The sequence below is a fragment of the Pogoniulus pusillus genome, chromosome 25, assembly GCF_015220805.1.
Source record: "Pogoniulus pusillus isolate bPogPus1 chromosome 25, bPogPus1.pri, whole genome shotgun sequence".
In the NCBI taxonomy this organism is placed as follows: Eukaryota; Metazoa; Chordata; class Aves; order Piciformes; family Lybiidae; genus Pogoniulus; species Pogoniulus pusillus.
The window spans coordinates 13,361,266-13,389,033 of record NC_087288.1 but is presented as its reverse complement, the minus strand read 5'-3'; the positions used below and the strand labels follow the sequence as shown (position 1 = coordinate 13,389,033).

General features: G+C 39.6%; 1 protein-coding gene across 1 annotated transcript in view; it reads left to right on the top strand.

Annotated features, from left to right (window-relative positions):
* USH2A (usherin) overlaps positions 1-27,768 on the top strand; it is a 411,816-nt gene that overhangs the window by 256,826 nt on the left and 127,222 nt on the right. Inside the window, exons 38-40 of the mRNA XM_064164511.1 lie at positions 14,478-14,628; positions 14,795-14,937; positions 22,607-23,235. Coding sequence (XP_064020581.1) covers positions 14,478-14,628; positions 14,795-14,937; positions 22,607-23,235 — 923 coding nt within the window. The remainder of the gene's footprint in view (positions 1-14,477; positions 14,629-14,794; positions 14,938-22,606; positions 23,236-27,768) is intronic.

Below are 27,768 nucleotides of genomic sequence, written 5' to 3'. Positions count from 1 at the left end.
GCTAATCCAGTGTTTTTATGAACACCTCCAGGGATGCCAACTGTACCCCCCTGAGCAGCCCATTCCAATGCCAATTGCTCTCTCTGGCAAGAACTTCCTCTTAACATCCAGCCTGTATATCCCCTGGCACAACTTGAGACTGTGTCCCCTTCTTCTGTTGCTGGTTGCCTGGGAGAAGAGACTGACTCCCACCTGGCTACAACCTCCCTTCAGGTAGTTGTAGACCAGTGGAAGTTAGCCTGCTGATTGTAATGCACTTGAGCAAAGCAGCCATAAAATTGTCTCTTCTTCTTTTGCTGGTTCCCTTTATAGTTAAAAATAATTCCTAGTCAGGGGTGCTCTTTAGAGGTTTGAAAATAGATCTTAAACTTCTTTAAACACCTGGAAGCATTAAAATATTTCTTCTATCTATAGATAATTATATGTTATGGCTGTGTTTTCAGTTTTACTTTTTCCTGCTTATCCCTAGTGTAGTGCTTCTCCTTATTTGACATCTGTCTTTGGGCTCAGTGACTGAGTACCTAAAGAGAAAGAAGCTTCTCTTTAAAGACAGGAATGGATATGAAAGGGAAATTGAATGAAAATCAGTCATTGGAGTTGTCATTTCTCCTCCGGTGTGCCTGTAATGCAGTGTTGTGAGCTACCTTGTTTCTTACAACAGAGGTGACTGTATGAGTCTTATTCTTAGTGATTCCTGACATTTGATAGTTTTTCCTCATTTTTCTTTCTATTTCTGCAGATGTGTGCATACATCTATGAGACCTGTTCCAGCGTCTTACTGTCCTCACTGTAATGAATTTCTTTCTAATATGTAATCTAAATTTGCCACCCTCAAGCTTAAAGACATTTAATCTTATCCTATCACTACAAACCCTTGCAACAAGTCCTTTCCCATCTTTCTTATAGGCCCCCTCCAGGTACTGAAAGGCCTTAAGTTCTCCCCAGAGCCTTCATTTCTCTAGGCTCAACAGCCCCAACTCTTACAGCTTGTCCCCATAGGGGAGGTTCTCCAGCCCTCTGATCATCTTCATGGCCCTTCTCTGGACCTGCTAGGGCAGCTCCATGCCCCTCATACTGAGTGCATCAGAACTGGATGTGATACTCTAGGCGGAGTCTTATGAGAGGAAGGCAGAGGGAGAGAATCACCTCTCTCACCCTGCTGGACACATTCCATGTGATGCGGCCCAGGACATGGTTGGCTTTCTGGACTGCAAGCACACATTGCCAGCTCATGGAGTTTTTTGGTCAGCTGACACTCCCAACTCCTCCTCAAGACTGGTCTTGAGACATTCCTTGCCCAGCCTGTACTTGTGTTTGGGATTGCTCCAACCCAGGTGTAAGATCTTGCACTTGGTCTTGTTGAACTTCATGACCTGGCTGGGGTCCATGTCTCAAAGCTGTCCAAGTCCTTCTGATGTCATCTCTTCCCTCCAGCACAACCAGACCACACAGTTTGCTGCCATCTGCAAACTTGCTGAGGGTACACTCAAAGCTACTGTCCATGTTCCTGGCAAAGATGTCAAACAGCATTGGTCCCAGCGGACTACTGGACTCCGCTTGTCACTGATCTCCATTTGTACATTGTGCTGTTGGCCACAACTCTCTGAGCAATGGCCATCTGGCCAATTACTTATCCACTGAGTGGTCCACCTCTCAAGTCCATGCTTCTACAATTTGGTGACTAGGGTGTCTTGTGGGATAGTGTCAAACACTTTATACAAGTCTAAGCAGCTAACATTAGTAGCTCTTGCCTTCTCTGCTGATGCTGTAACTCCATTATTAAAAGACACAAAGTTCATCAGGCACTATTTGCTCATGGTGAAGTAATTTTCTGTATGCCTTTGGCAGGGTCTTCAGGAGAATGTGCTCCATGATCTTGTCAGGCACAGAGGTGAGACTGAGCAGTCTGTACTTTCCCTGTTATTCATAAAAAAATGGTGGTGCTGTCTGAAAATGCAGCAGGATGTTCCTCATAGTTGTAATCTGTGTTAAGCAGCTGTAACATTCTGTGGTGAAGATTTAGCCCTTTCACTCCGTGTCTTACGAAGGAGAGATTTTCCAGGCCTCTTTTTATCAAAAGATTGATGAAAATCTGTATTGTAGAGAATATGCATTGCCAAAGTATTTACTTTACCTTTTACATATGGCGAATTTGACTTGTGGCATATAGGGCAAAAGACAATCAGCCTGGCTTGGCTTTAAAGAAAACCTGATAGGTTTACTAAGACTATCGATCTACCCAGTTTTGAATAAGAAGATTGGCCCCTGCCTCTTGTGTTACACAAGAGAATCATATACAGTGCTTTGTTGTTATTTTCCTAATTAGAATAGTTTTGTCTCCAGAACTAAATTTTTGATTCTGCTCTTTGCCATTGTGCATTGTCTTTTCAGTTATACTTGGGAGCAGATAATTTCTTGTATGTCATAGAGTCATAGAATCAACCAGGTTGGAAGAGACCTCCAAGATCATCCAGGCCAACCTATCACCCAGCCCTATAAATCAACTAGAACATAGCACTGAGTGCCTCAGCCAGTGTTTTCTTGAACACCTCCAGGGACAGTGACTCCACCATCTCCCTGGGCAGCCCATTCCACTCTCTCTGGGAAGAACTTTCTTGTGACATCTAGCCTAGACCTTTCTTGACACAGCCTGAGACTGTGTCCTCTTGTTCTGTTATTGCTTGCCTGGGAGAAGAGACCAACCCCCACCTGGCTACAATCTGCTTTCAGGTAGTTGTAGATATTAGTGAGGCCACCCCTGAGCCTCTTTTCCAGGCTGCACACCCCCAGCTCCCTCAGCCTCTCCTCACAGGGCTGTGTTCCAGGTCCTTCACCAGCTTCGTCTCCCTCTCTGGACACATTCCATTACCTCAACATCTCTCTTGAATTGAGGAGCCCAGAACTGGACACAATACTCAAGGTATGGCCCGAGCAGTGCTGAGTACAGGGGCAGAGTAACCTTCCTTGTCTTACTGGCCACACTATTGGTGATCCAGGCCAGGATGCCATTGGCTCTCCTGGCCACCTGGGATATTCATACATTTCCACCAATTCCAGTGAATTTTTATATGTTCTTCAGCATTAGCTGAGGAAGTAAAGCTGAGAGATAATTACTACAAATTGTTTGTTTGTTAAAAGTATGTAGGAGAGGACACTAACTGAGTAGCTACTTATTAATGCTGTACGAATATTCCTATGTAGCTGAGTAGCGTATAAAGAGCTGTAATCCTTTTACCCTATTCATCAGATAAGTCAACTGTATATTTTGCACGGATTATTTCCATGTGTGAATAGGCTTCTCTGAATTGCTTTTTATTCGCCTTAAATATTAAATATTTTGCTTCAGTGCATAACACCTGGATCATATTTCTGTCAGTTGATACGCTATTTTAAAGAGAGTCCAATCCATAAAGTAGTTACAGATTTTTGCCAGTTACGTGGAACAGAGATGTCACCTTTCATCTTCTGTCACAGCTTATCTCTGTTAGAGCACTGGCTGAAAAAAGATCTGGATTGTTTATCCTAAAGTGACTAGCATTCCTATCACCCCCTTGCTAGCAGTGGATTCACAAGGAAGGCAGAATACTGCCCGTCTGTCCTCCTGAAACTCTACTACTGTTGGGGAGGAAAGAATGGGAGAGGAGACAGAGAAAATAATATCATAACCCACAGCTGAAATCACTTCTTATGTTGGGGTGAAGAAATTTACATGTCGGCCACAAAGTAGAGGGCAAGAAGAGCAGGTCCTGAGTTTTAGGCATTTGTGGATCTGGGCATATGTTCTTTACCAGTGCTAATATTCAGGATGAGAATCAGAATGTGATCCTATTTCTGCTTTCTAATACAGCTTAATTTATTGATACTGCAGCTGTTGAATGAGACTGTAACATGAAGTGACAGCCATAGTATTGCACTTGGCAATTTTGAGAAGTGATAAGAATTCTTGTTTACTCTGTAAACGTGATAGTTCAGCTTTGTCAGCCCCTGCCTCCTGTGTTACATAAGAGAATAATACACAGTGGTTTTGTTGCTATTTTCCTAATTAAAATAGTTTTGTTTCCAGAACTAAATTTTTGATTCTGTTCTGCAGATTACCCCCCTGAGAGTTTTGCATGTTAATCAATGGCTCTATGGGGGGAAAATTAATCTATATTGTTATAATGACAGATATTATGGAATTAAATCTCTGCCATCTCCTTTGATGTGTACAGATTTTTCCCATTAATATTGATAGACTTTGGAGTTACAAGCACATGTTGAGAGGGGAGCAAGCCCCTGGATGTTGTATTTTGCTCTTTGTGTGGATGACTGTATCACTTCATGTCTAAATGTAAGGAAAGCTGCTGACGGTTTTGATATATTAAATTATAACTGAGAACTAATTCAAGGATCAAAGATGCTCTTAGGGAGACATCACTTTTCTGGTAGGAAAAATCATTACCTTTTCTCCCAGTCTCATATATTTGTACTGTATGTCTTGGAAATATCATTCCCTACAGTTTCTGAATCTTGATGTTTAATTTAACACAAAGGTCTTTGAGCAGCACAATGGGAAGGGGGGGGGGGGGCTTCTGATAGTAAAACCTCACAGAAGGAAATGGAAATGTGCATGGTTTTTTTTCTCATTTATCAAAGAAGTCCAAAAATCTAAACTGACATTTTATATATCAAATGAATTATGAACTGTGTACTTCGTACCTAAGGGAACAACAATTAAATTAGACTGTTGTTAAAAAGAAAGAGAGGAAAAACATAGACTTTTAATAAAATATGCAGTCATTTTTGGTATTTTGTCTGAACCTGACATATGCTGTACTCTGCAGAAGAAATAGAAGTACAGGCTATTTCAAAGCCTGTGTGCTTTGAATGCCATAGAATGAACTGAGAAGCAGTTTAAAATAACACACAAGCTGGAGTTTCTACTCTTAATTATTGTTGCTTTGATATCTTCATTTTTAGCTTTGTCCAACTCAAGTGGACAAGAAAAGATAATATGCTTTCTAATAGCTTGAAGATTGGAGCAAAGTAATAAATGATGGGGGTTTTGTAACTTCCATTTTTGAGAATGTGGTTGCTACTAAAAAGGCTTCCAGGAAGCCAAATTTTAGAAAACACTTGATTGAACTTTTAAGAGGTAAATTTTCCAAGAATGATGTTCTCAGTGTTTTCAGGGCATGATATCTACTGTCTTTATAGAATCATAGAATGGTAGGCATTGGAAGGGACCTCTGGAGACCATTGAGTCCAACCCCTTTGATAACTCAAGTACGCCTAGATCAGTTTGTACAGGAACATATCCAGGCAGGTTTTGAAACTCTCCAGAGAAGGAGACTCCAGAACCTGTCTGTGCAGTTTGTTCCAGTGCTCCAGTCCTATTACTGGCCACCCTGAAAAGAGCCCAGACCCATCCTCATGACCTCCATCCTTTGGACATTTATAGCTATTTATTCACCCTCAGTTTTCTCTTTTCCAGTCTGAAGAGCCCCAGATCTCTCAGGCTCTCCTTGTGAGAGAAATGCCAATCCCCTAATAATTCTTGTAGCCATCTGCTGGACTCTCTCCAGTCCCTCTTGAACCACAGAGCCCAGAAATGGGCACAATATTCCAGGTGCAGCCTCACCAGGGTGGAGTAGAGGAGGAGAAGGAGAACCTCCCTCGACTTGCTGGCCATGCTGTTCCTAATGAATCCCAGTACACCATTGGCCTTCTTGCCCTCAAGGGCATATTACTGGCTCACAGTGAATTTTTGTTCCACCAGCACTCCCAGGTCCTCCTCCATTGAGCTGTTTTTCAGCAGGTCAGCCCCTCACCCATACTAATGCATGGGGTTATTCCTCCTCAGGTGTAGGACTCTACACTTGCCCTTGTTGAACTTCATGGGGTTCACCTCTGCCCAACTCTCCAACCTGTCCAGGTCTCACTGAATGGCAGCACAGACTTCTGGTGTATCAGTCACTCCTCCCATTCTGTATCAGCAAACTTGCTGCGAGTACACTCTGTTCCTTCATCCAAGTCCATGAATATTTTGAACAAGACTAGACCTAATACTGACCCTTCCACAAAACCACTAGCTACAGGCCTCCAACTAGACCCTGCACTGCTGATCACAACAATCTGTGCTCTGTCATTCAGCCAGTTCTCAATCCATCTTACTCTCCACTCATCTATCCCACATTTCCTAAGCTTATCTCTGAGGATAGTATAGGAGACAGTACCAAAAGCCTTGCCAAAGTCAAGGTAGAATATATTCACTGCTCTTCCCTCATCTGCCATCTGGGCACACAATCATAGAAGGCTATCAGATTGGTCAAGCATGATTTCCTCTTTGTGAATCTATGCTGACTATTCTTGATAATACTTCTTTCCCCAACATACTTAGAGATGACATCCTGAATGAGCTCTTTCATCCAATTTTTCAGGGATGGAGGTGAGGTTGACTGGCCTGTAGTTTTCTGGGTCCTCCTTCTTTCCCTTTCTGAAGATTGCAGTGATGTTGGCTTTCCTCCAATCCTCGGACACCTCCCATGTTCTCCATGACCTTTTAGAAATGATGGGGATCAATACTTCTTGCAAAGAAAGAGGAGTCTCCATCTGTGAAGTTAGAGTTTTTAATGTTTATGAGATTCTGGACATTCACAATTTCTGAATTTCCTTCATACCTTTCAATGGCACTATATATCAGTGCAGTGACATAGAAGACACTTTGATATTGTTGTGATAAGCACCTACATCACAGAGAAAATGGGAAATAAGAAGATACAATTCCATGGTTTCTTTGACAACATATTCCCTAGTGTACTCCTATGACAGTTTTTGATATATGAACAAAATATCCAAGAAGTAGTTGCTTTTCTTGTGTGACATATACATATATTCTATAATGAGATCTTTCAGAAGATTAGATATTTAGAATATACCAAAGCTTTGAGAAATTCTGCAAGCTCCTTGGAGGAAACAGTGTGTGAACATCAGGGCTAAGCTGGTCTGAAGTGCAAGGCAGAGCAGAGCACATTATCCAAGCAGAGAGCCTACAGCACGTTGTCTGAGCAGAGCCGAGCACACTGCTTGCAACTTAGCTCCATTTATATTATTTGCCTGAGTGTAATGGTTTCTTTGGCCGCAGAGATTCACCAAGCTGAATGGCACTTTGCCAAACTGACCAGATTAGGTGAAAGCAGGGCTTGCTTACCCTTAGTTGGGCAAGACACTCACAAGCGCATAAACACCTGTGGGTACCTGTTTATCACTTTGGGAGTGGATATAATGGCTCAAGCCATTTGTTTTTCTCCCACCCTTGCTTCCCCCATCAGTAGAAAGTTGGGGTAATTATTGATGATCTAATTTATTTACAGACCTGCATTGTTCTCCAGTCTGTGCACATAGGAATTTATAAACTGAATGCTTCTGTCAAAATGTGCATCATCTGGTAACACTTCAGTTCTCTGCCAAAAGGGTAGACCTTTCTGTAACAGTCCATTGACACATCCATACTGTGGGAGTGCACATAATGCTAACGCTTGAGACAGAAGTCTTCATATTTAGTGAGAGCATTCATATCTAAGACCTTACTTTCTTTAGCAGTCAGTTAGTTTGATTTATTTTCTCAGTTTCTTTTGCCACACTGAGTGGAAGCATAGTCAGTCATTTCATAGAACCATACAATCAGGCAGGTTGGAAAAGACCTCCGAGATCATCCAGTCCAACCTAGCACCCAGCCCTAGCCAATCAACTAGACCATGGGACTAAGTGCCCCATCCAGGCTTTTCTTGAACACCTCCAGGGACGGTGCCTCCACCACGTCCCTGAGCAGCCCATTCCAGTGCCAAATCACTCTCCCTGTAGAGACCAGGCTGCTTTCTGGTTTTGAATATCCTACTTAATCTTTTTGCTTTCAGTCATAGAGTAAAACAATATTAAAATTAATTTTTAAAAGTATGCTTCAGATTGAGACATATACATACTATCGTAACACCACCACCTGTGTGCCTTTTTCATTTTCTTTGATCTTTTTTTTTGTCTTCTAGGCTGTTAAAATCCCCTTTACTTAATTGTTAGGCTGAAAAGGTGTTCATTGGGAAATCATCTCATGCCTTTTCTTTCCTCAAAATCATGAGTTGTCTCATTTCTGGTAAAACATTTTTTTAGTCTTATGGAGATTTGAAATCCTTGCAGCATTTTAATTGGTATCCCGTTTCCCAGGACACAGAGATTCTCTTTGTATTTGCAAAACTGCTGTGAAGTTGAAGATTCCTACATGTCTCTTTGCTTTTCTGTTTTTCTGTAAGTTACGTAGGTTTAAACTTTCTTCCCTGATCTTTTCCCAGCCATCAGTGTTACAATTTTCATTTTTTGGGTTGCTGTTGCTTTTGGGGAGCCCTTATTTCCAGAGCTAAGAACAGCTTAGTTTCAAGCATGAAATTAAGAGTATTTAAGCCAGCCTGCAGATCTTTGAAATTGTACCATCAACACTGAGAAAGAAACTCCAATGTAGCCAAACGTGTCCTTGCTAGCAGTCTACTTAGACTCTAATGAGAGAAGTGTCCATCAACATGGAAGCTAACATTTCTCCCTCTGGTCACTGTCCTCATTGCCTGCAGACATCAATTGTAAGGGAAGCTGCAAGATGTTTAAGATTATGTTAAAAAAAATCACCTTTTCTCTTTAAAAAATAAAAATCTTGAAATTAATCTTCAAAGCTGCTTCATGCAGGAAGCTGAAGCTACCACGTGAAAATAAACAGCATTCTGCTCCCTCTGCTCTTCCCTTATCTTTTGCCCTAAGTAAAAAGTCTTAGGTCTGGTAGTTTTTCAAAGCTACTTGACAGAGATATTTCATTTTCCAGTAACCAGTCACAATTAACCATCAGGAGCTGTTTGTTTAATTATAGCTTGTGCCTGATTTTGTAACACCAGCTCTTATGTTTTTTTCCTCATAGTATTTTAAAAATAATTAGCTTAATGATATGGCAGTTATTGGCTACTCATCCTTTTAAGCAGTCTGATTAGTTTTACTGGGCAGTTATAAATTCCATCCACCGTCTTTATTACAGGTATTAAAATCATTAATCATTTAGTTAATTGCTTTTTGGCATTCTTTTGTAGCTTTTAGAGTTTAACGAAGTTCTTGCTGAGTAACATGGATAAACTTCTTTCTAGCATGAGGCAGGCAGGTTAGTTCTTACATAAAGGTAAGGGTGATGAGACTAAGACATTTTTATAGTGTTGACCTCAGTAAAATATAGCTCTCAGGAAAGGGGCATGTCTTACACATATTTTCACTTGAGACCGATGTCTGGATTGCAGATGGTAAGATTGTGCATGAAGAAAAGCTCATTTGAAGTTGGAAGTTTGATTATTTGGGGTTTTGGTAAAGCTATATTAATGGGGAATAAGTAAGCTTGCTCTAGCATTTTAAAAAACAATAATCTTCAGATCTGCAAGCTGTGAAGTAAAGTCTATGTTGATTTTTAGGGCCCTACTGAAATTGTGCTCTACAACTTGAGTGGCACAAGTGGAGGAAAATTTGCATTTCAAACTTAGAAACTCAATTCAGGTAAATTTTAGACATTTCAAACTTCTTGCCTTTTTTTTTTTCCAAGTGATATTGTGCCTTGCAAGTAACATTAAAAGTTAATGCTGAAAGTGCAAAGATTTACAAAGCTTCTCCTTTTCAAATGAAATTACCATTATAGCAGAGATCAGGTGTATAAAAAAGGATAGATTATGAAGAGAGAACAAGATATTTCTGTTAATACTTCTGGGAAGAAAGTTCCACTGACATGAGGTGTAAACAGGTTTGGATTGACTGGGAAGTTTATGGAGGCTTTTTTTCTACTCTTTTATCTCTTTGCTTGCTTGTTCCCATAGCACAGAAGGGCAAGAAGGCCACTATGGACTTTGCACATTGTATATCCCAAAGTGTATGGATGTGTGTGGAATGAGGGGTGCATTGTCCCTGGAATGTGTGTCATTAGCTCAAGATATATCTGTAACAGAAAGCACATATCAGTGACATAATAAGCAGAAAATCCAAGAATACTCTATGCACTGTTTGGTCATTGAGTAGGTGGAAAAGAGCATGACTAAATGAAAGATCAAGAAAAACTGTGTGTAGTTGCTATACACCCAAGCAGTAAAGACAGCTGTGAAAAGAGGCTTAAAAACCATATCAGAGTAAACTTGAATGAACCCAACAAAAATGCAGTCTTCAGCTTTGTGAATAGATAAAGGTTTATAACTAGCATTCCCTTCTAGTGATGACATATGGTCCATCATGGTCCATGAGGTTAAATGAAACCAAAATGTATCCCCTTGTTGAGAATTATGGAGAGTGCAATGACTGAAATTATTTGAACTGAGCAAACAACTAGATAACAGGCATACCTGAGAAAATCAGAAGAAACAATATCAGTGTGCAGAACATATTGCCATAAAAAGTGCCATAATGAGATTATCACAGTATGGGTGCCTAAAATAGAAGTTGAATGAAGAGTGTCTAAACAGCCACTGCAATGAGGTGAAGAGATAGAGTTTGTGAATTGAACTTGGAAAAGAGTGAGAGTAGACTTGTTGGAGTGAGACGTTCATCTAATGGCAGTCTGACTGAAACTGACCATGAGAAAGCTTATTTTCCTCCTCTCTAGATAAATACCTACAGTTATCTTTGGTATCCACATAGATGGAAAATATTGCTGTAAGATGCAATTGCATCATATGTGTTAAAAATTGTATATATGCAAAAGTAGCGAATTATAGAGTTCCATTAACACAATGCTTGTTGTCCTAAAATTAACAAATCCTTTACAAAGCTGACTATGATTGCATACGTTGTTTAAGATAAGGAAATTGAGGCAAGTTAAAACACTTTTCTAAGACTGCTTAGCACATTGGTGGCTGAGCACAGACTAAGTTTTTTTTTGACTCATCTGTGTGTACATGAGTATCTGCAATACAATTATCATTGTCAGCCTGAAAGAGTTTTTCAGGTTTTATTGCTTTGCAGAGCTGTTTGTTAATTATTTTATTAGAATTGACATCTGATTAAAGATTTTATTCTGCCTTTGTAGTCTCTTCATATGCAAAGCATGACTTTCTGCCCAGCTAAGTGAGGATTTACCGGGCTAGATGTTGATTCAGTAGGTTGCAAGTGGAGTGGTTGCCCCCTGAGGGTCATATTAAAGCTTAAGGGGAGCTTTTTGAGCAACGTTGCATCTTAAAGATGATAAATCAAGCTGATAGATACATGGCTCTTCTGCCAAGAAATTTGCAGTCGAATTATTGCTGGTTGCCACTTAGTACTTGAGTAGTAAGGAGTCTCTTGAGAACATGGATTGAATAAAAAGGGTTAAGCTGAGGGAAATGTTAGACTGAAGATCTTGGTGATGAGTGTTTGAAACAGGATTTTTGTGTGCAGTTTAGAATTGCCTTTTTTGGAGTGAAGGCTCTGTAGTTTTAATGATTGAAGCACGGTTAGTTTAATAGAGCACCTTTCTCACTATGCTCAGCAGAGTATTGACAAAGTATTTGTTGTACCCTCTTGCCTCCTTGCCCCATTCCTTCAGGACACTCACTGGTGCATAGCTGAGGACATTTTCTGTGAGCTACAGGAAGTCCTTCAGACTCAATAAGTTTCCCGTATATTCTAACATGTTGGTTTGAACGTAGTGGGCCTGGCTTCTTCTACAAGTCAGACTTTTACAGTAGAGATTTATCCAAAGTTTCTACTCTTTCCTGTGCTGTGCTTTTGTTGGTAGAAGAGATTTGGACACTTAGCTGAGATTACCTATGCCATTGAAATAACATCTGCACCGTGAATCATTATTGACATTTAGACAGCTACATGTTTGGGCTTTTCTGAACATTGCTGTATCGCTGTAATAACCACCAGTATACATACATAAAGCTTAATCAGAGCTTTTACTTTGTAGATCTCAGAGAGCTTTACAAAGAAAGATGAGTGTTATTATCTCCATTTAACAGACTGAGAAATGAAAGACAAAGGCAAAGTGAGTGTCCTAACAGAACTGGAAATAATTTTAATGCTTCCGCTTCCTTAGTGGGTTGTCTCCTCAATAACAATGTGAACTTTGGCTTCCTGGCCAAATTACAGCTCAGCTAATTGTATTCATTTTTTAACATGTTTTTTTTTTCTGTGTAGAATTTCCCTGTGTACTTAAACAACTAGTACATTTTAAGATAGTGACAATTCAGTTTTAAATGAGGTAATACCTTGCTTTGAGGAGACATTGAGCCTTTCTGTTAGTATCAGCTTGTGTAAACACTTTAAAACCATCTGATAAAAGTTTTTACATGAATTGCACCATCTTTCTCATGCTGTCTGAGTTTGCCTGGTAACAACTTTAGGATTCACTTTATAAAGGGATGCCAAAAGTGCTGTACTTTGTATCCATAAGACTTAGACCACCTTATCACAGAATTTGACTCCCAACATTTGTTGGTTTGATGCTAAGTAGAACAGTGTTAAGTGAAACAAATATATGTTCTCCATTTTTGTCTTAGACTGAAATTTAATTCACACACAGAGGCATTTAGCTTGGAAATGTTTTATTTTAATGGCCAGATGGAGGGATGTTGGGGGTTGTTCAAGTTAAATCAGCCATCTTCCTTCTGAGTTGAGGTGCTGACAAGCTCTTCATTGGCCTTGAAGGGGTAATGGCAGGTAAAGGTATTGGCAAGGGGTGTGAAAACCATGAATTACCTTAGTTTTTGATATCTCCTAGATGTGGACTCAGGAAGATTTCAAGTTTACTTGGGATTTACTGGAGCCTTATTGCCTAGATCTAGATAAACAGTGGCAGGAAAGACTATTCAGTTGCAACCAGGCTGGCTCAAGCCCGAACATTTCTGGAGGTCTTTTTTTCAGAGTAACAGAGAGGCAAGAAAGGGAGTGAAGGAAGATGGAGATCCTGATCTACTTCATCTTGTCCTGAAAAATGCAAAAGGATTTCAGGACTAGGGGTCAATTCTCAGAAGTAAAATACCTGTTAACAACTCAGGTGTCTCAGCAGCTAACTTTTAGTAAAGAAATATGCACCCTGGCAGACCTTGAACTTAAGGGACAGTGAACAAGTCTCTAGACTGCACCATGACATGTCGTCTTCCTTTTTACATAATATAGTTTGGAGCTAGAGCTGATGAATTTCAAAGTTCCCCAGTCATAAGTATGTATAATTGTAATGAGAGCAAAGCTTTCAGACATTAGTTCACATATCTCTCTATGTCTGTGTCAGTATGAGTAAAAACTGTTGTGTATGTCTGATGACTCTTTTTTTCAGAGCCAATGTCATCTTTTCATCTGCTACAAGCAGGCAATGATTCAGTGTATCACAGAGTCTGTTTATTTCCTCTTAGTAATCAACTCATATACAAGTGGTAAATGGAATCATAAAACTTACAGTAAAAGTTTCTGTTTCTGCCTATTTCCATTCTGTTCCTGTCTTATTTCTATTCTGTTTGCTAATTTTACAACTAGGGCCTTGAGGCTTCCAACTACACCTTAAGTTGCAGATCTGTGAGACTTTTTTTTTTCCAATAGAGAGAAGGGAAAAATGTAACATCAACAAAAAAGCTCTGCTGGAAAGACCAAAGAAAGAGGCAAATTGTAACTACTGGGCCACGAAAAGCAAAACTATTATACAAAAGTTTAAAGGACAAGGGCAGTAACTTAACAGTATTTAAAAATCTCTGGAACACAGACTTCAGAGCTATGGCTATGGATATATGCTATGTATAAAACTTCCAGATGTGTTTATACACAGAAAGTTTCTTCAACAGATTGTTGTCTTCGTGAAAAGACAAAGCCATAAACTGAGTGGTGCGAACTGGCAGAGTTATTTTTACTGCATGCAGTGAAATTTGCAGCAGTTAAAGGTCACTGGTGATATCATTACTGACACATTTTGATCTGAGATTTCTGGACTTCATAAAAATTAATTTCCTTAGCAAAACAGAGGCTAGAGACAGACTTCAGTTAATCTATTTTGCTTTCTACATAAAGATCTTCCCCTCCCTCCCAAAAAAAAAATTCTGATGTTTTCTTCTAAAATCATTATTGATTTATAAGAGTGAGATGGTATTTGAGTGAGAAAAAAATCTGATCTATTTTACTCTTGCTGGGTAACATTTTTGTGAGCGTTTCTTTAACTTCATGTGGTGGCAGAGCTGGGCACAAGGAGAAGTAGATAATATTTGAACAGGTGGTGGCAAATATGTTGCTTCTGAATTACTTTTGGTGTTTGGAGGTTTGCTTTTAGCAAAATGATATTCCTGTAACTATTGGAAAGAAGAAAACGAAGAAATAGCTTTGTTCAGTAGCGAAAATGTTAAACTAAATGGACCATGTTAACATTGCTGTTGATCCTGAGGAACAGTTTTTCCAGTATATGGAGCGTTTTGTTTCCACCCAGCATATGTTCTCCATGGTTTTCTCTGCTCTAATTCATCCATGTTTTTCGACAGCTCCAGATGGTGTGATGCCTCCAAGGCTTTCATCTGCCACTCCGACCAGTCTTCAGGTTGTCTGGTCTACACCAGTTCGCAACAACGCCCCAGGCGAGCCCAGCTACCAACTCCAGATGCGGCGGAGGCATTCTGCTGGTGACATTTTAGAGTACGCAGAACGTAGGAAGGCCATCGTCAACTGCTGAGCAAGAGAAATCCCAGTATCTTGAATAGGGCTCACTTTGAGAGTTTTGTTACAGTACCTGTAGTGCTGTAGATCCTGGGGTGTTAAATGATGTAACTGGTGATGTAACTGATGCTGTTTTTCTTTGCAGTTTACTTTCCAGCCCTACCGCTTCCTTACAATACCAGATTGGAGATCTTCAGCCATACACTGAGTATGAGATAAGAATGATTGCCTCCAATGCTTATGGCAGTGCTTATAGCAACTGGACTTCAGTGTCTACAGCAGAGGACAGTAAGCAATCTGATCTTATTTAACTTCTTTAGCAGAAAATGTAAATAACAGTTCAGCTGCCACCGCACATAATTTAGAATCATAGAATCAGGGTTGAAAGGGGCCACAAGGATCATCTAGTTCCAATTCCCCCTGCCATGGTCAGGGACACTCTACTCTAGATAAGGCTGGCCAGAGCCTCATCCAGCCTGGCCTTAAACACTTCCAGGGATGGGGCCTCAACCACCTTCCTGGGCAACCCATTTCAGGGTCTCACCACTGTCATGGTGGAGAACTTCCTCCTCACATCGAGTCTGAACCTACCCACCTCCATCTTTGCTTGATTCCCCCTAGTCCTGTCTCTCCCTGATAGCCTAAAAAGTCCCTCTCCAGCTCTTTTGTAGGCCCCCTTCAGATATTGGAAGGCCACAAGAAGATCACCTGGAAGCCTCCTCTTCTCCAGACTGAACAGCCCTAACTCTTTCAGTCTGTCCTCATAGGAGAGCTGCTCCAACCCTCTGATCATCCTCATGGCCCTTCTCTGGACATTGAATAGTTAGCTTTCTTGGTTGAAAAGCAATAATATATTTCTTTCTTGAGTATTAACTTTCAATAGTAATTTCTAAGGGATCACATACTTACTGTCTTAGATTTTCATTAAAAATCTAAGTTTTTTTGAAGGAGTGTCTTAATTCTTTTTATCACTGTCCTCTGTGTGCACGTGTTCATATATGGTTAGTTTAAGACATACTCCTAAGTACAGCTTTGTAAGTGGCATTCCTTTATATTCAGAAACTTGATCCTGATTTCAGTCATATCAGAGAAAGTAAGTTGAAGCTAATAGTATATGACAGTTTTCTTATCTCTGGGTTGAGAATACCTAAGCCATACCACAGCTGAACGGAACTTGTCACTCCCAATGATCTTTGTTAATTCAAAATGGTCATCTAGTGGTCTGAAAATGAGTTTGTCATTGCCCGACCCATCATTTTCCTTGTTGATAATTCTACTTTCAGCAGTTACTCCACATAATTTGTTCAACAACCACTTGATTTAAACAGCATATAGATACAGCCATTTAGTTGACATGGTAGGATTTTGAACCTTGTAAATGATAGAAACACAAACGTAAGACAAAACTTGAGCTTGTTGTACATAATGCATTGATACTGCTAGAGGTTATATGTCCCCAGTATCCATGAGCCCTTGTAATTTGCAAAGAACTCCCAACTTTCAGTGGTGACAAAGGTTTTGGTGTCATTGTGGAAGGCTGCCATCTGTGAAAGGATATTCAACTCAATTGCTTAAGACTGAATGATTGTCATTGGGTATAAGCAGTATTTCTGTCAAGTTTCAATATGCTTCTTACAAAACTGCTTACCCTGACAGCTTGTTGCAGAAGTGCACTTAATTCCTGGGCCTGCTAACCAGTAGACTTAGAGTATTTAAAGTACAGTTTGACAGTAGAAATTTCCTTTATCTCTTACTCTGTTGAGATATACATGTATGCACATGTTCTTGTTCAATTTTATGCAGCAAATACATGTCTTTTTTGTTTGACCAAAGAGTAAAATATCTGTAGGAATAGAATATATGGGGGTGTGTATGTGCACGTACACCTGATAGCAATAGATGTTAATCAACACATGTATTTGTAAATATGAGGATGCTGATACTGAAACATGTCCAGAGAAGGGCAGCAAAGCTGGTAAGAGGCCTGGAATGCAGCCCTGTGAGGAGAGGATGAGGGATCTGGGGTTGTTTAGTGTGGAAAAGAGGAGGCTCAGGGGTCACCTCATTGCTGTCTACAACTACCTGGGGGAGGTTGTAGCCAGATGGGGGTCAGTCTCTTCTCCCAGGCAATCAGTAACTGAACAAGGGGACACAGTATCCAGTTGTGCTTGGTGAGGTCTAGGCAGAATATTAGGAAGAAGTTCTTCCCAGAGAAAGTGATTGGCATTGGAATGGGCTGCCCAGGAAGGTGGTGGAGTCACCATTCCTGGAGGTGTTCAAGAAAAGACTGGTTGAGGCACTTAGTGCCATGGTCTAATTGATTGATATGGCTGGGTACTCATTTGGACTGGCTGATCTTGGAGGTCTCTTCCAACCTGGTTGATTCAGCACTAGTGACTGGCTGCCAGCTGGATGATTTTGTCTGGTAGCCACACGGTCTAATCTTTGATCAGAGAGGTAGTTCCCAGATGAGAAAGGCTTTTTATAGTGTTTGACAAACTCCATCTTGATTTGGCTAAGTTTTAAGGTGGCAAAACTGCTACTTCAAAGAAAGGCTGCCTGTTGCTTTCTTTCCTTTTGACTGTTGCACAAGATCACAGTCTGCTGAGTTAGGTACAGCAGGACATTTGTCGCCAGTATATTCTCTGCCTTGTCCACATTCAGTCCCATGATTCCAGTGTAGAAAGCATTTATTGAAGGCCTTTTATAGGTGCCTGGCTTGCATAAATTGAGAGAGAAGGTTTTGCATGTTACCTGTCAGGTAGTCCAATTTTTTATTTTTCACTTTTTGTGTAAGAAACTGCAAGGCCATCTCTTTGTGTACAAAGTGATAAGCCTGTTCAGTGTTTATTCACAATAAGCATTGCCAAAAGCACACAGGAGGCACCTGAGATCATTACGTATGGAAGCTGCTGAAGAAAGAAAAACAACAAAGAATAAAAAAAGGAAGAGCTTCTTTCATGTATTAACTATTTCTTGACAAAACAGGGAAGTTTTATTCCTGTCATAGAGTGTTCCTCAGAGCTTTTGATTCCAGAGTGAGGAGGCCTGTTCTCTTAAAGCTTCCTTGTGTAAACAACAGAGGCAATGCAAGGGAAGAGGGTAGATGATGCAGTTCTCATCTTTTAGAAATGCTTGCTTTCTCTGTTGATTCTATTAGTTCTCTTAAATGACAAATCTCCTCTAGCATTGTAAGTTAGGTTTATATAATTTAGGCATATAAACTAATCTGTAGTTAGTTGATTTGAATGTGGTAACCAGTGATCATGGCCCCATACAATCTAGTTTTGGAAGTTTGGAGCCTGGCAGAGTTGGACCATCAACAGCTGCTCTGGGCTTCCCATTTCAGAGCCTCACCATGCTCATGGTGAAGAATTTCTTCCTAGTGTCTAATGTAAATGCAGCTTCTTCCAGTTTGAGCCCATTGCCCTTCATCCCTTTACCCATCACTAGATAACTTTGTAAATGTCTCTCTCCACCTATCCTGTAGGGCCCCTTCAAATACTGGACAGATGCTATTAAGGTCTCCCCAGAGACCTCTCTTCTTCAGCTTGAGAACCCCACCTGCCTCAGCCCATCTTCACAGGAGAAGTGCTCCCATCCTTTGTCTTTTTATCCCTCCTCTGGGCCCACTTAACAGTTCCACGCTCTTCTTGTATTGGAGGCACCAGAGCTGGATACAGTACTTCAGGCAGAGTCTTACGAGAGCAGAGTAGAAGAAATAGCCTCCTTCAGCCTGCTGGCCACACTTCTTTTGATGTAGTCCAGGATACAGTTAGCTATCTGGACTGCAAGTGCACATTGCTGGCTCATGTTGAGTTTCTTATCAACCAGCACTCCCAAGTCTTTGTCCTCAGGACTGCTGTTGAGTTCCTTATCAACCAGCACTCCCAAGTGTTTATGCTCAGTTCTGCTCTTTATCGATTTTCCATCCAGCCTGTGTTTGTGGTTGGTTATGTTCTGATCCAGGTGCATGACCTTGCACTTGAATTTGTGGAACTTTATGAGGCTGGCATAGCCTCTCAAGATCTTGCCTCTGGATGACTCTGTGTGTATATAGATTAAGAATTAGAAGTTTCTAACTGGGTAGGTTCTGGACCCAATGTGCATTTGCAATAGCAGATCGCAAAGTCTGAGTACTCCAAAGATGGTTCTTGATACATATTCGAAGGGGTTCATTGTATGAACAACTTAACATCTTTTCAGTTATGTGATCTCGTGATAGAAGATTCTTGTGATCTTTTGTGCCAAGAGCTATGAAATTTGTTTTTTCTGTTTGATACAGTTGGTAGTCTATGAAAGACACTATGTTTTGTTAATATATATAATTGCGTTGTCCATATTTCTGAAAAGAGTAAATGATTCAAGAACAAAAGGCACAGAGTTTCTATTCTGCTTAGTGAGAGAGTTTCCCAGCAAATCAAGTATTTCTCATTATCTTTAAAGGGCAGTAGTCCAGGTACATTTCTCAGTATATTAATGAAAGTATAGATTCCCCCTAAAATATATCCATGAGAGTATAACTCCTTTCTCACCCGGTCCATACAATAAGTAAACAAATGTGTGATTCAAGTCAAGGAATTTTAAAAGACTAACAAGAGTTTCGTGCCTTCATTTAAAGTCAAGTCTGAACTTTTGAAGCAGATGAGCAAAATAGCCTGCCATAAAAGATAATTTCATTTGCTAAAATGAAACTACCTTCTAGTATTAACACTGCAATGAAATGGTTTGAAATATGAACTAAGAACTGTAAGGAAAAAGATGCCCACCATTCCCATGTTCTGCAGTTACATCTTTAAACAATTACATCCATGTAAAAAGCTTTATGATTTTATTTTCATCATTGTCAGGCTGAGCTGTGTAGCTGTCATACTTTGCAGTCTTCCCTCCAGTGACAACCACATTGACAACATGTTATACTCCACATTGATTTTACAGTTAAGGAGCTGATTGTGATATATAGGGATTTTAAGAATTCAGCTGAGAGGCTGACTTTTGCCTTTTATCATTCCATTAAAATTTTATAACCATCTTTTTCATGTCATTTCATCCATGAATTCTTACTTTAGAAAGTGATAGCTACTGCTGTGAGCATAACTTTTCTCATGTTCAGAGCTTTTTATTGTATTAGCAAACTATCTCAATTATAGTTAATACTCATGTTTTACATAATTGTAGTGACCCTTTCAACCAAGCAGTATTGTGCCAGTTGATTTGTATATAGAATTAGATGATTCTGCTTGCCATTTAAAAAGAAGCTACACTGAATGAGTGTTGGGGACCAGGATTTAATGCTTTACCATCCAGTGGGGCCAATTAAGCATCTCTCAAATGTCTTGTTTGAACTCAGAGAGCCTTAAAAATCTCTCTTTTAAAAGGGCAGTAGGGAATGTGTGGGTAGGTATGCTAGCTACAAAAATATGCTTTCTTGAGGGAAAGGGAGGGACTAGGGGGACCCAAAGTTTAAGTTTGACAGCTCCTCCCGTACATTACAGATTGTCCTTAAGGAATATATCTAAACTCTGTGAGGATTGAAGCACTAGTTCATCTAATTACCAAGAATGTTACACCTGTAATGCCAGCAACTTATTCAATAAGATTAAAAAGGCTGATCCAGTTCCTCACAAGAAACTGCTTCATTGCTGCATTTTGCTTTTTGTTTGATTGGGTATTTTTGTTGGATTTTTTTTGTGTGGTGTTTTTTATTCCTCTTGCAGAAGCTCACAGCAGGCTAGCTTATTTACAAGGTGTAATTAGATAAAATGCAAGTTTGTAGCTCAGTGGTAAATATTATACCTTTCAACAGCTCCCCCCCCCACACATCAGGCTAGAATTTGTAGCAACTTACTTTCAAAGTATTTAATTCCAAAGCAAAATTTTCCTCTTTCCTTGCCACCCCAGTAAAATTTTCAGTTTAGAGAATAAACCTCTTATTCAGTTCTATGCCTTCACCTTTCACTCTTCCAGTGAAGTCAGAATAACGGACCAAATTTTGTTCCAGCTGATGATCTAATTGATTGTGCTGAGGAGTACATGCAAATATAATTGAATTGCTCTTTACAACAGATCATCTTTCATACATTCAGAGATCTGAATTACTCCTAGAGTGCACAAGCATTAAATACAGAACTCCATCCTTATTATCACTGTGAGCAGAAGAGAAAATATGATATGGATGAGTTTTATGGAGTTGCTTTGTAATGCATCATGTAATGAAAGAAAAAAACACAGTCATGTTTTTTGAATTAGAAAAAAGGAAAAAAGTTAAAAGCTTACTATCTCAATTTTGTATCACTGTTTCCACTGACATCAGTGGAATAAATCCAGAGTTACCTCTTTCTGTATGCAAGGGGAGAACTGGGACTTCTGGCTGCTTCAACTGTTACTTTAAAATATAGAGAAATCTGCTTATGCTAAATTTATTTCTTTTCTATGATTCACTTTGTTTTCCCCTCTCTCTCTCTTTCCACTCTAATAATTATCAGGAATTATTTATTTCCATGTGAAGTAAATTATTCTTCCTGGAGAAATAATGGGGATGGGTGTATGTCTGTGTTTGGGACAGCATACAGCTTCACTAGGAATAAAATGATGATATTGTTGACTGCCGTGGAATTCAGCATGTGCTCTCTCATGTCTCCTGGAGTCTTACACACCCACAATCACTAATGAATTTTTAATTTTCAACTCTTACCTTTAGAAACTTAGCCTCCTCACTCCAAAATCCCCAAACCTAAAGCTATTTGAAACAATCACAAAATCCAAGTATATCTTTTTTTAAGGATTTCTATAAAATGTAATGTTCACAGAAAAATGTCATAAATGTCAAAATTGCTATGGGCAGAATAGGGAGGAATATAGTATTTTCTTGATCTGCTGTAGCAATTTATAGATTTCAGGATGTGGTTTATAAGAATGCTAAATGTTCTGGAATTACAGCTGTTACTGATCAGTGATTGAGCCAGATTTGTGTTATTGCACCATGTTCTTGCTTGTACCTAGAGAGCAGTAAAGCCTCAATATAATAAAAAGCACCTGCATTTTAAATGAAATTTCAATTGAAAAACTTAACAGCCCTTCAAATTGCAGAATTTAACGCAGCCCAGTAAAGCTTAAATAACACTTTGCCTCCACAGGCTGAGGGTTTTGCATTCAAGGTGACTTGATTGTGTCGCATGGTGAAATTATTTACAATTAAGGAATTTCTCTGGAGGGCTGCAGAGTATTTGCTGTTCCACAACACCTATGCAGGCATATGGTCGGTCTTTTTCAGTATTCATGGAAGCTCCTGAACCTTTATGATAATTGAATCAGTTAGAGTGCTGAGTGGAGCAAGCATAAAACCTGTTAACCTAAAGGTCAGATCTGTGCATTGTTTATTTATCAGTAGGTGAAAGAGCTAAATCGGCAGCTTCTGTCACAGTCGAAGTAAAAAATCACCTATAATATTAACAGGGAGTAGATAAATTGCAAAAAATGGATTAGAATTATAAGCAGAATGAAGTAAAATATTGAATATATAATGAGAGATGCAGTGGGGGCTTACTGAGCTGTAAAATACGCAGCTTTGTTATGCTTGTGCCATTGGTTTCAATTAGCAGCTAGGGCTCTAGAAAAATATCAATGAAAGCTAGAACAGCAGATCTGTTTGATACTTAACCGTGCACGTTTGCCAGGTGCTGACAGTATCAATAGGACACTTTAGAGGGAAAAATATGCAAAGAAGGGTGGATGACTAGGAGGAAGGAAGGTGTGCTCACAGAGCAAACTTGCCTTTGAGAAGTGAACCATATTCATCACCTGACTAGCTAAGCCTACAGAAGAAATAGGGTGTTTAGTAAGTTTGAACTTCCTTTGTCATTTTGAACCTCATTTGATGAGTACTGCTTGCTAATCCTGACTTCTGTAAACCACAGACTATTAGTAATTTTTTTTACTTTTTCTTTTCCTGTTACAGAACCTGGACCTTTAGATCCACCACTTCTGTTGAATGCTACTGCAAGGACAGCAAGCATCACCTGGCAGCATCCTTTAAAACCAAATGGCATTATCACTCATTACAATATTTACCAAAATGGCCAACTGCATGCTACAGTGCTAGGAGATAGATCTAATTGCACTGTAGAAGACTTGCGTCCTTATACTGTCTATGTGTTTCAGGTAGAAGGATGCACTTCTAAAGGATGCTCTCTTTCACCTGAGACCTCAGAAATGCAGACTCTTCCAGATGCACCTGAGAATATTCCTACTCCACAGCTGTATTCTGATACTCCAACTTCTGTTGTCATATGCTGGAAACCACCTGCTCACCCAAACGGCGTGGTGGAAAATGTTACAATAGAAAGGAGGGTGAAAGGAACAGACCAAATATCAACTGTAGTGACTCTTCCGCTCAATCACTCTATGAACTACATTGACCGGAGTACTGCTCTAAGCCCTTGGCAAAAGTTTGAGTACAGAATCCTGATGAGCACTCTTCACGGAGGCACAAACAGCAGTGCATGGTCAGAAGTTACCACCCGACCATCAAGGCCTGCTGGTGTTCAGCCACCTGATGCAGAAGCATTGGGACCATATTCAGTTAAGGTAGGAACTATTCTTATTGCCTCTTGGATGTAACAAATTTTCCTTCCATCAACTGTGTATTTAAAAGATACGTGTGCTGGCTCAGCCAACAGATTTTGTGGGTGCAGGGGTGTAGTGGAGGGGTAATTAATTAATGCAAGATTATATTTTCCCCAAATTAATATTGTTTATTCATTTTGATATTCAGGAGTCTCACCCCCCCGACCACTGATTTTAATATCAATTGGTTCTTTACACAGTCATGGAGACATTAGGAATAACTAGATCTAGAAATAACTAGCAAAAATATATAAGCATTAATTGAACTGGAAAAGAAGGTTCTTGCAGTCAGTATACTGCTTGCAGTTAATTACACCACTTGTCCACTAGATAGATTCAAGAGGCTCTTTTCTGCTTATAGCAGAAGGCAATGGTGAATTACAAGAAGCTTTAAATATTTACTCACAAAATATTATTTCCTGACTTGCAGGGCTAGCTACAGCTTCAGACAATACCCAGACACTTTCAGGGAATTCTGTTACTGTCTTGTCAGCTGCTGAGGCTTCTGATTCTTCTCAGGTTTCACAGGGTGCTGGGGAAGGGAGGCAGACGATCTGTGTGTCACTTTCAGGGCTCCTGATCTTGGCAAGTGTAGGCAGGATGTCTTGCAACGTGCAGTCTTAGCACAATATCATGCTGGCTATGCAGGCTGATCACATGGAGGCATTTTGAGCCTATTTCTGGTAAACTCAAGGCAGGCAGTTCAGGATGCACTGAGGCAGTATACTGCCAGAAGCAGAGAGCAATAGTAGCAGGCATGAATACAATGGCAGAGCATGTTTTATCAGTGCAGCCTGAGACTAATTGGCCTTTGGACATGGGATAGCCAATCAGAATGGCAGTTATCCAATCTTGACCATATTAGATGAAACCATAATCTTGCTTTACCCAAATTTGGGAAAAACATAGGCCTTGCACAAGGCAGGCACAAGCCAAATGTATGCACCTTGTTTGCCACAGGACATAACAGGAACAAAACAAGTCTGGGCAAACCAGAGTCCTTAGACCAAATGACTCCTGGTTCTTTGTCTTCTTTCCCGCAGTTGCTTCTCCCCATAACAGAACTAGGGAGAGAAGAGAAACATGCTTGAGTAAGCCAGGACATAGATAAGCCCATTTTTGCCTATTCAGTCCTACCATGACAAGGGGTAGTTGCATAATTAGTGCTGTCCTTTGGCTGGAAAGCTTTATATTCCTTTCCATTTTTTTCCTTTACGCCACCCTCTACCACAGTGTAAAGGAAATCCAGTTCATTTTCTTCCTTGCACACCTGATGTACTTTCAATATTAAAATTGAATGCTTACTTTCAACTCCTGAATCAGATCAGAATACAAAACCTACTACTTTCTCCAAAATTTCAAGACTTCATTAAAATCATAATAAGAAAAAAATACTTTTTCATGTAATTAACTCTTGTACATAATTATCAACATCTTCAAAAAAAAAAAGCTAATGAAGGAACAACCCCAGCATCATGGTTCTGATTTACAAAAGAACAGCATTACAGGACTATGTAGGAAGTTTTCAATTATTCACATCATTCTGTTGGGAACGAACTCTAGAGGACAGGATAACTACCATTGTTTTGGCTTGCATACAAACTTCATTCAAGGGAAATTAGTGTAACCAAACAAGAGGGATTTTTGTGGCTTAGAAGCCTCTTTTGTGTAAATACACACATGCTTCCATGGATTCAGTCTTGTACTAATGCCAAAAGTATTGGTACAGTAGCTTGCTCACCAGAGCACAAAACAAAGGACATTTGCATAAGACTGAAGTTCATCTGTTAGATTTATTATTTTTGGTATACATTGTATTTTCAAAAGGCAAACAGAGTGGTGTTACCAATGCACGCTAAATAGTTTGAGAGTATTAATTTAAGCAGTAAAATAATGCTGATCTCTTTGGGTTTTTTTGCTTTGTTCACAAAAATGTTTAGCTAGGAAAAGAGCTTTTCACCATTAGACAAAAAATCCTGAAGTCTTCAAATTATGTTTTAAAATTATGTTTTAATGTCTGAGGAATTGCTTGTTACCTCCATATTAATAGCAAATCAGTTCAGTATGAGTATGATGGTTACAGTAAGAACTAATAATAATCGACCACTAGTAATTATGATGAATTGCCAGACTGTTTATTGGAGATTTGAGGAGTCTACTTCCAGAAGTCTACCCTCTGTGCTTCTGCAGATACATCTTATGTACCACAATTTATACTAAAGCATTTTTCATGCATTTACCAGAAAGAGCAATGCTGGGTAAACAGCAGCCCTAGTTGGATGGCATTCTTATGCTCATGTCCATTCTGTTCCACAAACTTTTGCACCTTTGCTCCAACTCTGAGCACAAAGAAGTCATTATTCAACCTTTAATGCTTCAGTTAATGTGATAAGGGCATAATAATTTTATGTCTTACTCATATTTTTTTCTTTCTCAAGTGCAATCAATGCCCAGTCCTAATTTAAAAACCTGTGAATTATCAGATTCTTTACTGGCTGGCTTTTCTTGACATCAGAGGTGTGTGCTTAGTTGTAATTTTATTGTCTTTTGCTTGGCTCCAAGATTATGTAATCTACCAATATTGAAAGCCAGTTTAATCATTTATTTCTTCCCAAAACCTGGAATTAGGCAGTGCAGTCTTCACTCTATGAAGTGAATTTAATGTAATATCAGTATAATGATACTTGTTCAATATATTTTCAATTCTTGAAGAGTTCAAATGCCTTTTCCCCCCTTCCTCAGTCTATCGTAGAATCTTGGAATGCATTGGGTTAGAAGGCACCCTAGAAGGTCATCTTGTCCAATTCCCCTACAATGAGCAGGGACATCTGCAACTAGCATCAGGTTGCTCAGGGCTGCACCGAATTTGACCCTGAATATCTCCACAATAGGGGCCTCCACACCCTCTCTGGGCAGCGTGTGGGCAGCCTGTTCCTTTGTTTCCTCACCCTCATTGAACATTCAAATAATGAACATTCAAAGCTCTTTAAAGGCCTTTAATGTCTACATTGTACAACCTTCTGTAGCAGTGGTAGTCATTTTGTGTCACTGCTGTTCTTGTAGTCTCAGATTTGTTTTTTCTACCTGGAGACATGTTTGGCCTGTTAATAGTAATTTCTCTCAAGGATGCTGACCCTGGGTGTTTTTATTTCCATGATTCAGATTTACTGTTCTTTTTTTTTTCTTGATTTTAAATATTTAGGTTAAAATGTTCAAAATAATTAAAGGCAGCAGCATTTCATTGCGAGAAGTGACATATGTATATGCCTTTCCAAATATACTCTCTTTTTAATCATCTGTCCTTCAGCAAAAATCTTCTCTCTCTGTACAGTGTGTTGCTGTCCTTTGCTCATACACACATTAATTCTTCTAATTTATCTAGTATTTAATTTTACTTAGTGTTGTTTAATTTGATATTCACCATAACTAGGGGAGAGTTGGAAATACTTGAAACAATTTCTGTGCAGAGCTTATACTGAGGCATTGTTTCTCTTCTGATTTCTAAGTTTCTAAGACTTCTTAAAAATCTGCAAATTTGACTTGTCCAGGACAGCAAGTGATTAAATTTTCTTTTTTAAAAGCTTTTTTTAAAAAAAAAATATTTACTGTCTCTTAAAAGAAAAAAGAAAATAAAATTGTATTTGCCAAAGATCTCATAGCTCTTCATCACTGAAAATACAATTGCTACACCCAGTGGTTTTCTCCTCTTCTGCTTGTGTGCAGTTCGGAGTGCCAGAGGAAGTGACTGGATTTCATCTTACTTGTTGGTCTTCTTGCAGGTCTGTCAAATTGGTTAGTTTCCTATTAGTACTGTTGTGTACTAATCTTAAATTTTATGGCAAGTTCACATCAGAGCAGTAAGACTCAGATTACCCAGCAGGCTGTGCCAAGGCACTGAGGCTGTCTTGTGGGTTTTGTGAATGCTCAGTACTAGAATACAAGAACAAGGTAGCACTTGTTTTTGTACATTCATAGAATGGTTTGGATTGGAAGGGACTTTAGAGATCATTTAGTTCCTGCCCCCTCGCTATGGGCAGGAATACCTTCCGCTGGACCAGATTGCTCAAGGCCTCAAAAATGTTTTAAAAACATTTGGGGGTTTTGCTCTGCTCTTTCTAACTGGAGTGTAGATCTGAATAGCTGCTCTGCAAGCTCCTTGTGTCCCTTCCACTCAGAAGTATAGTAGCTGTTGTGCAACTACCATGGCAGAACAACTGTGAAGTGTTCTGTGAGGACTGCCACTTAGTGATTGGGAAGATTTGCTGTGTGGAAATAGGTTAGATCTGCTTTTGGATTACTTTACATTGGTGCCTTTAAACTTTGATGAGAATCCCAGAAAGGCATACTTTCCCTTCTAGGCAGATCAAGCCCACACATAGAATCATAGAATCAACCAAATTGGAAGAGACCTCCAAGATCATCCAGTCCAGCCTATCACCCAGCCCTGGCCAATCAACTAGGCCATGGCACCAAGTGCCTCATCCACAACTGCAA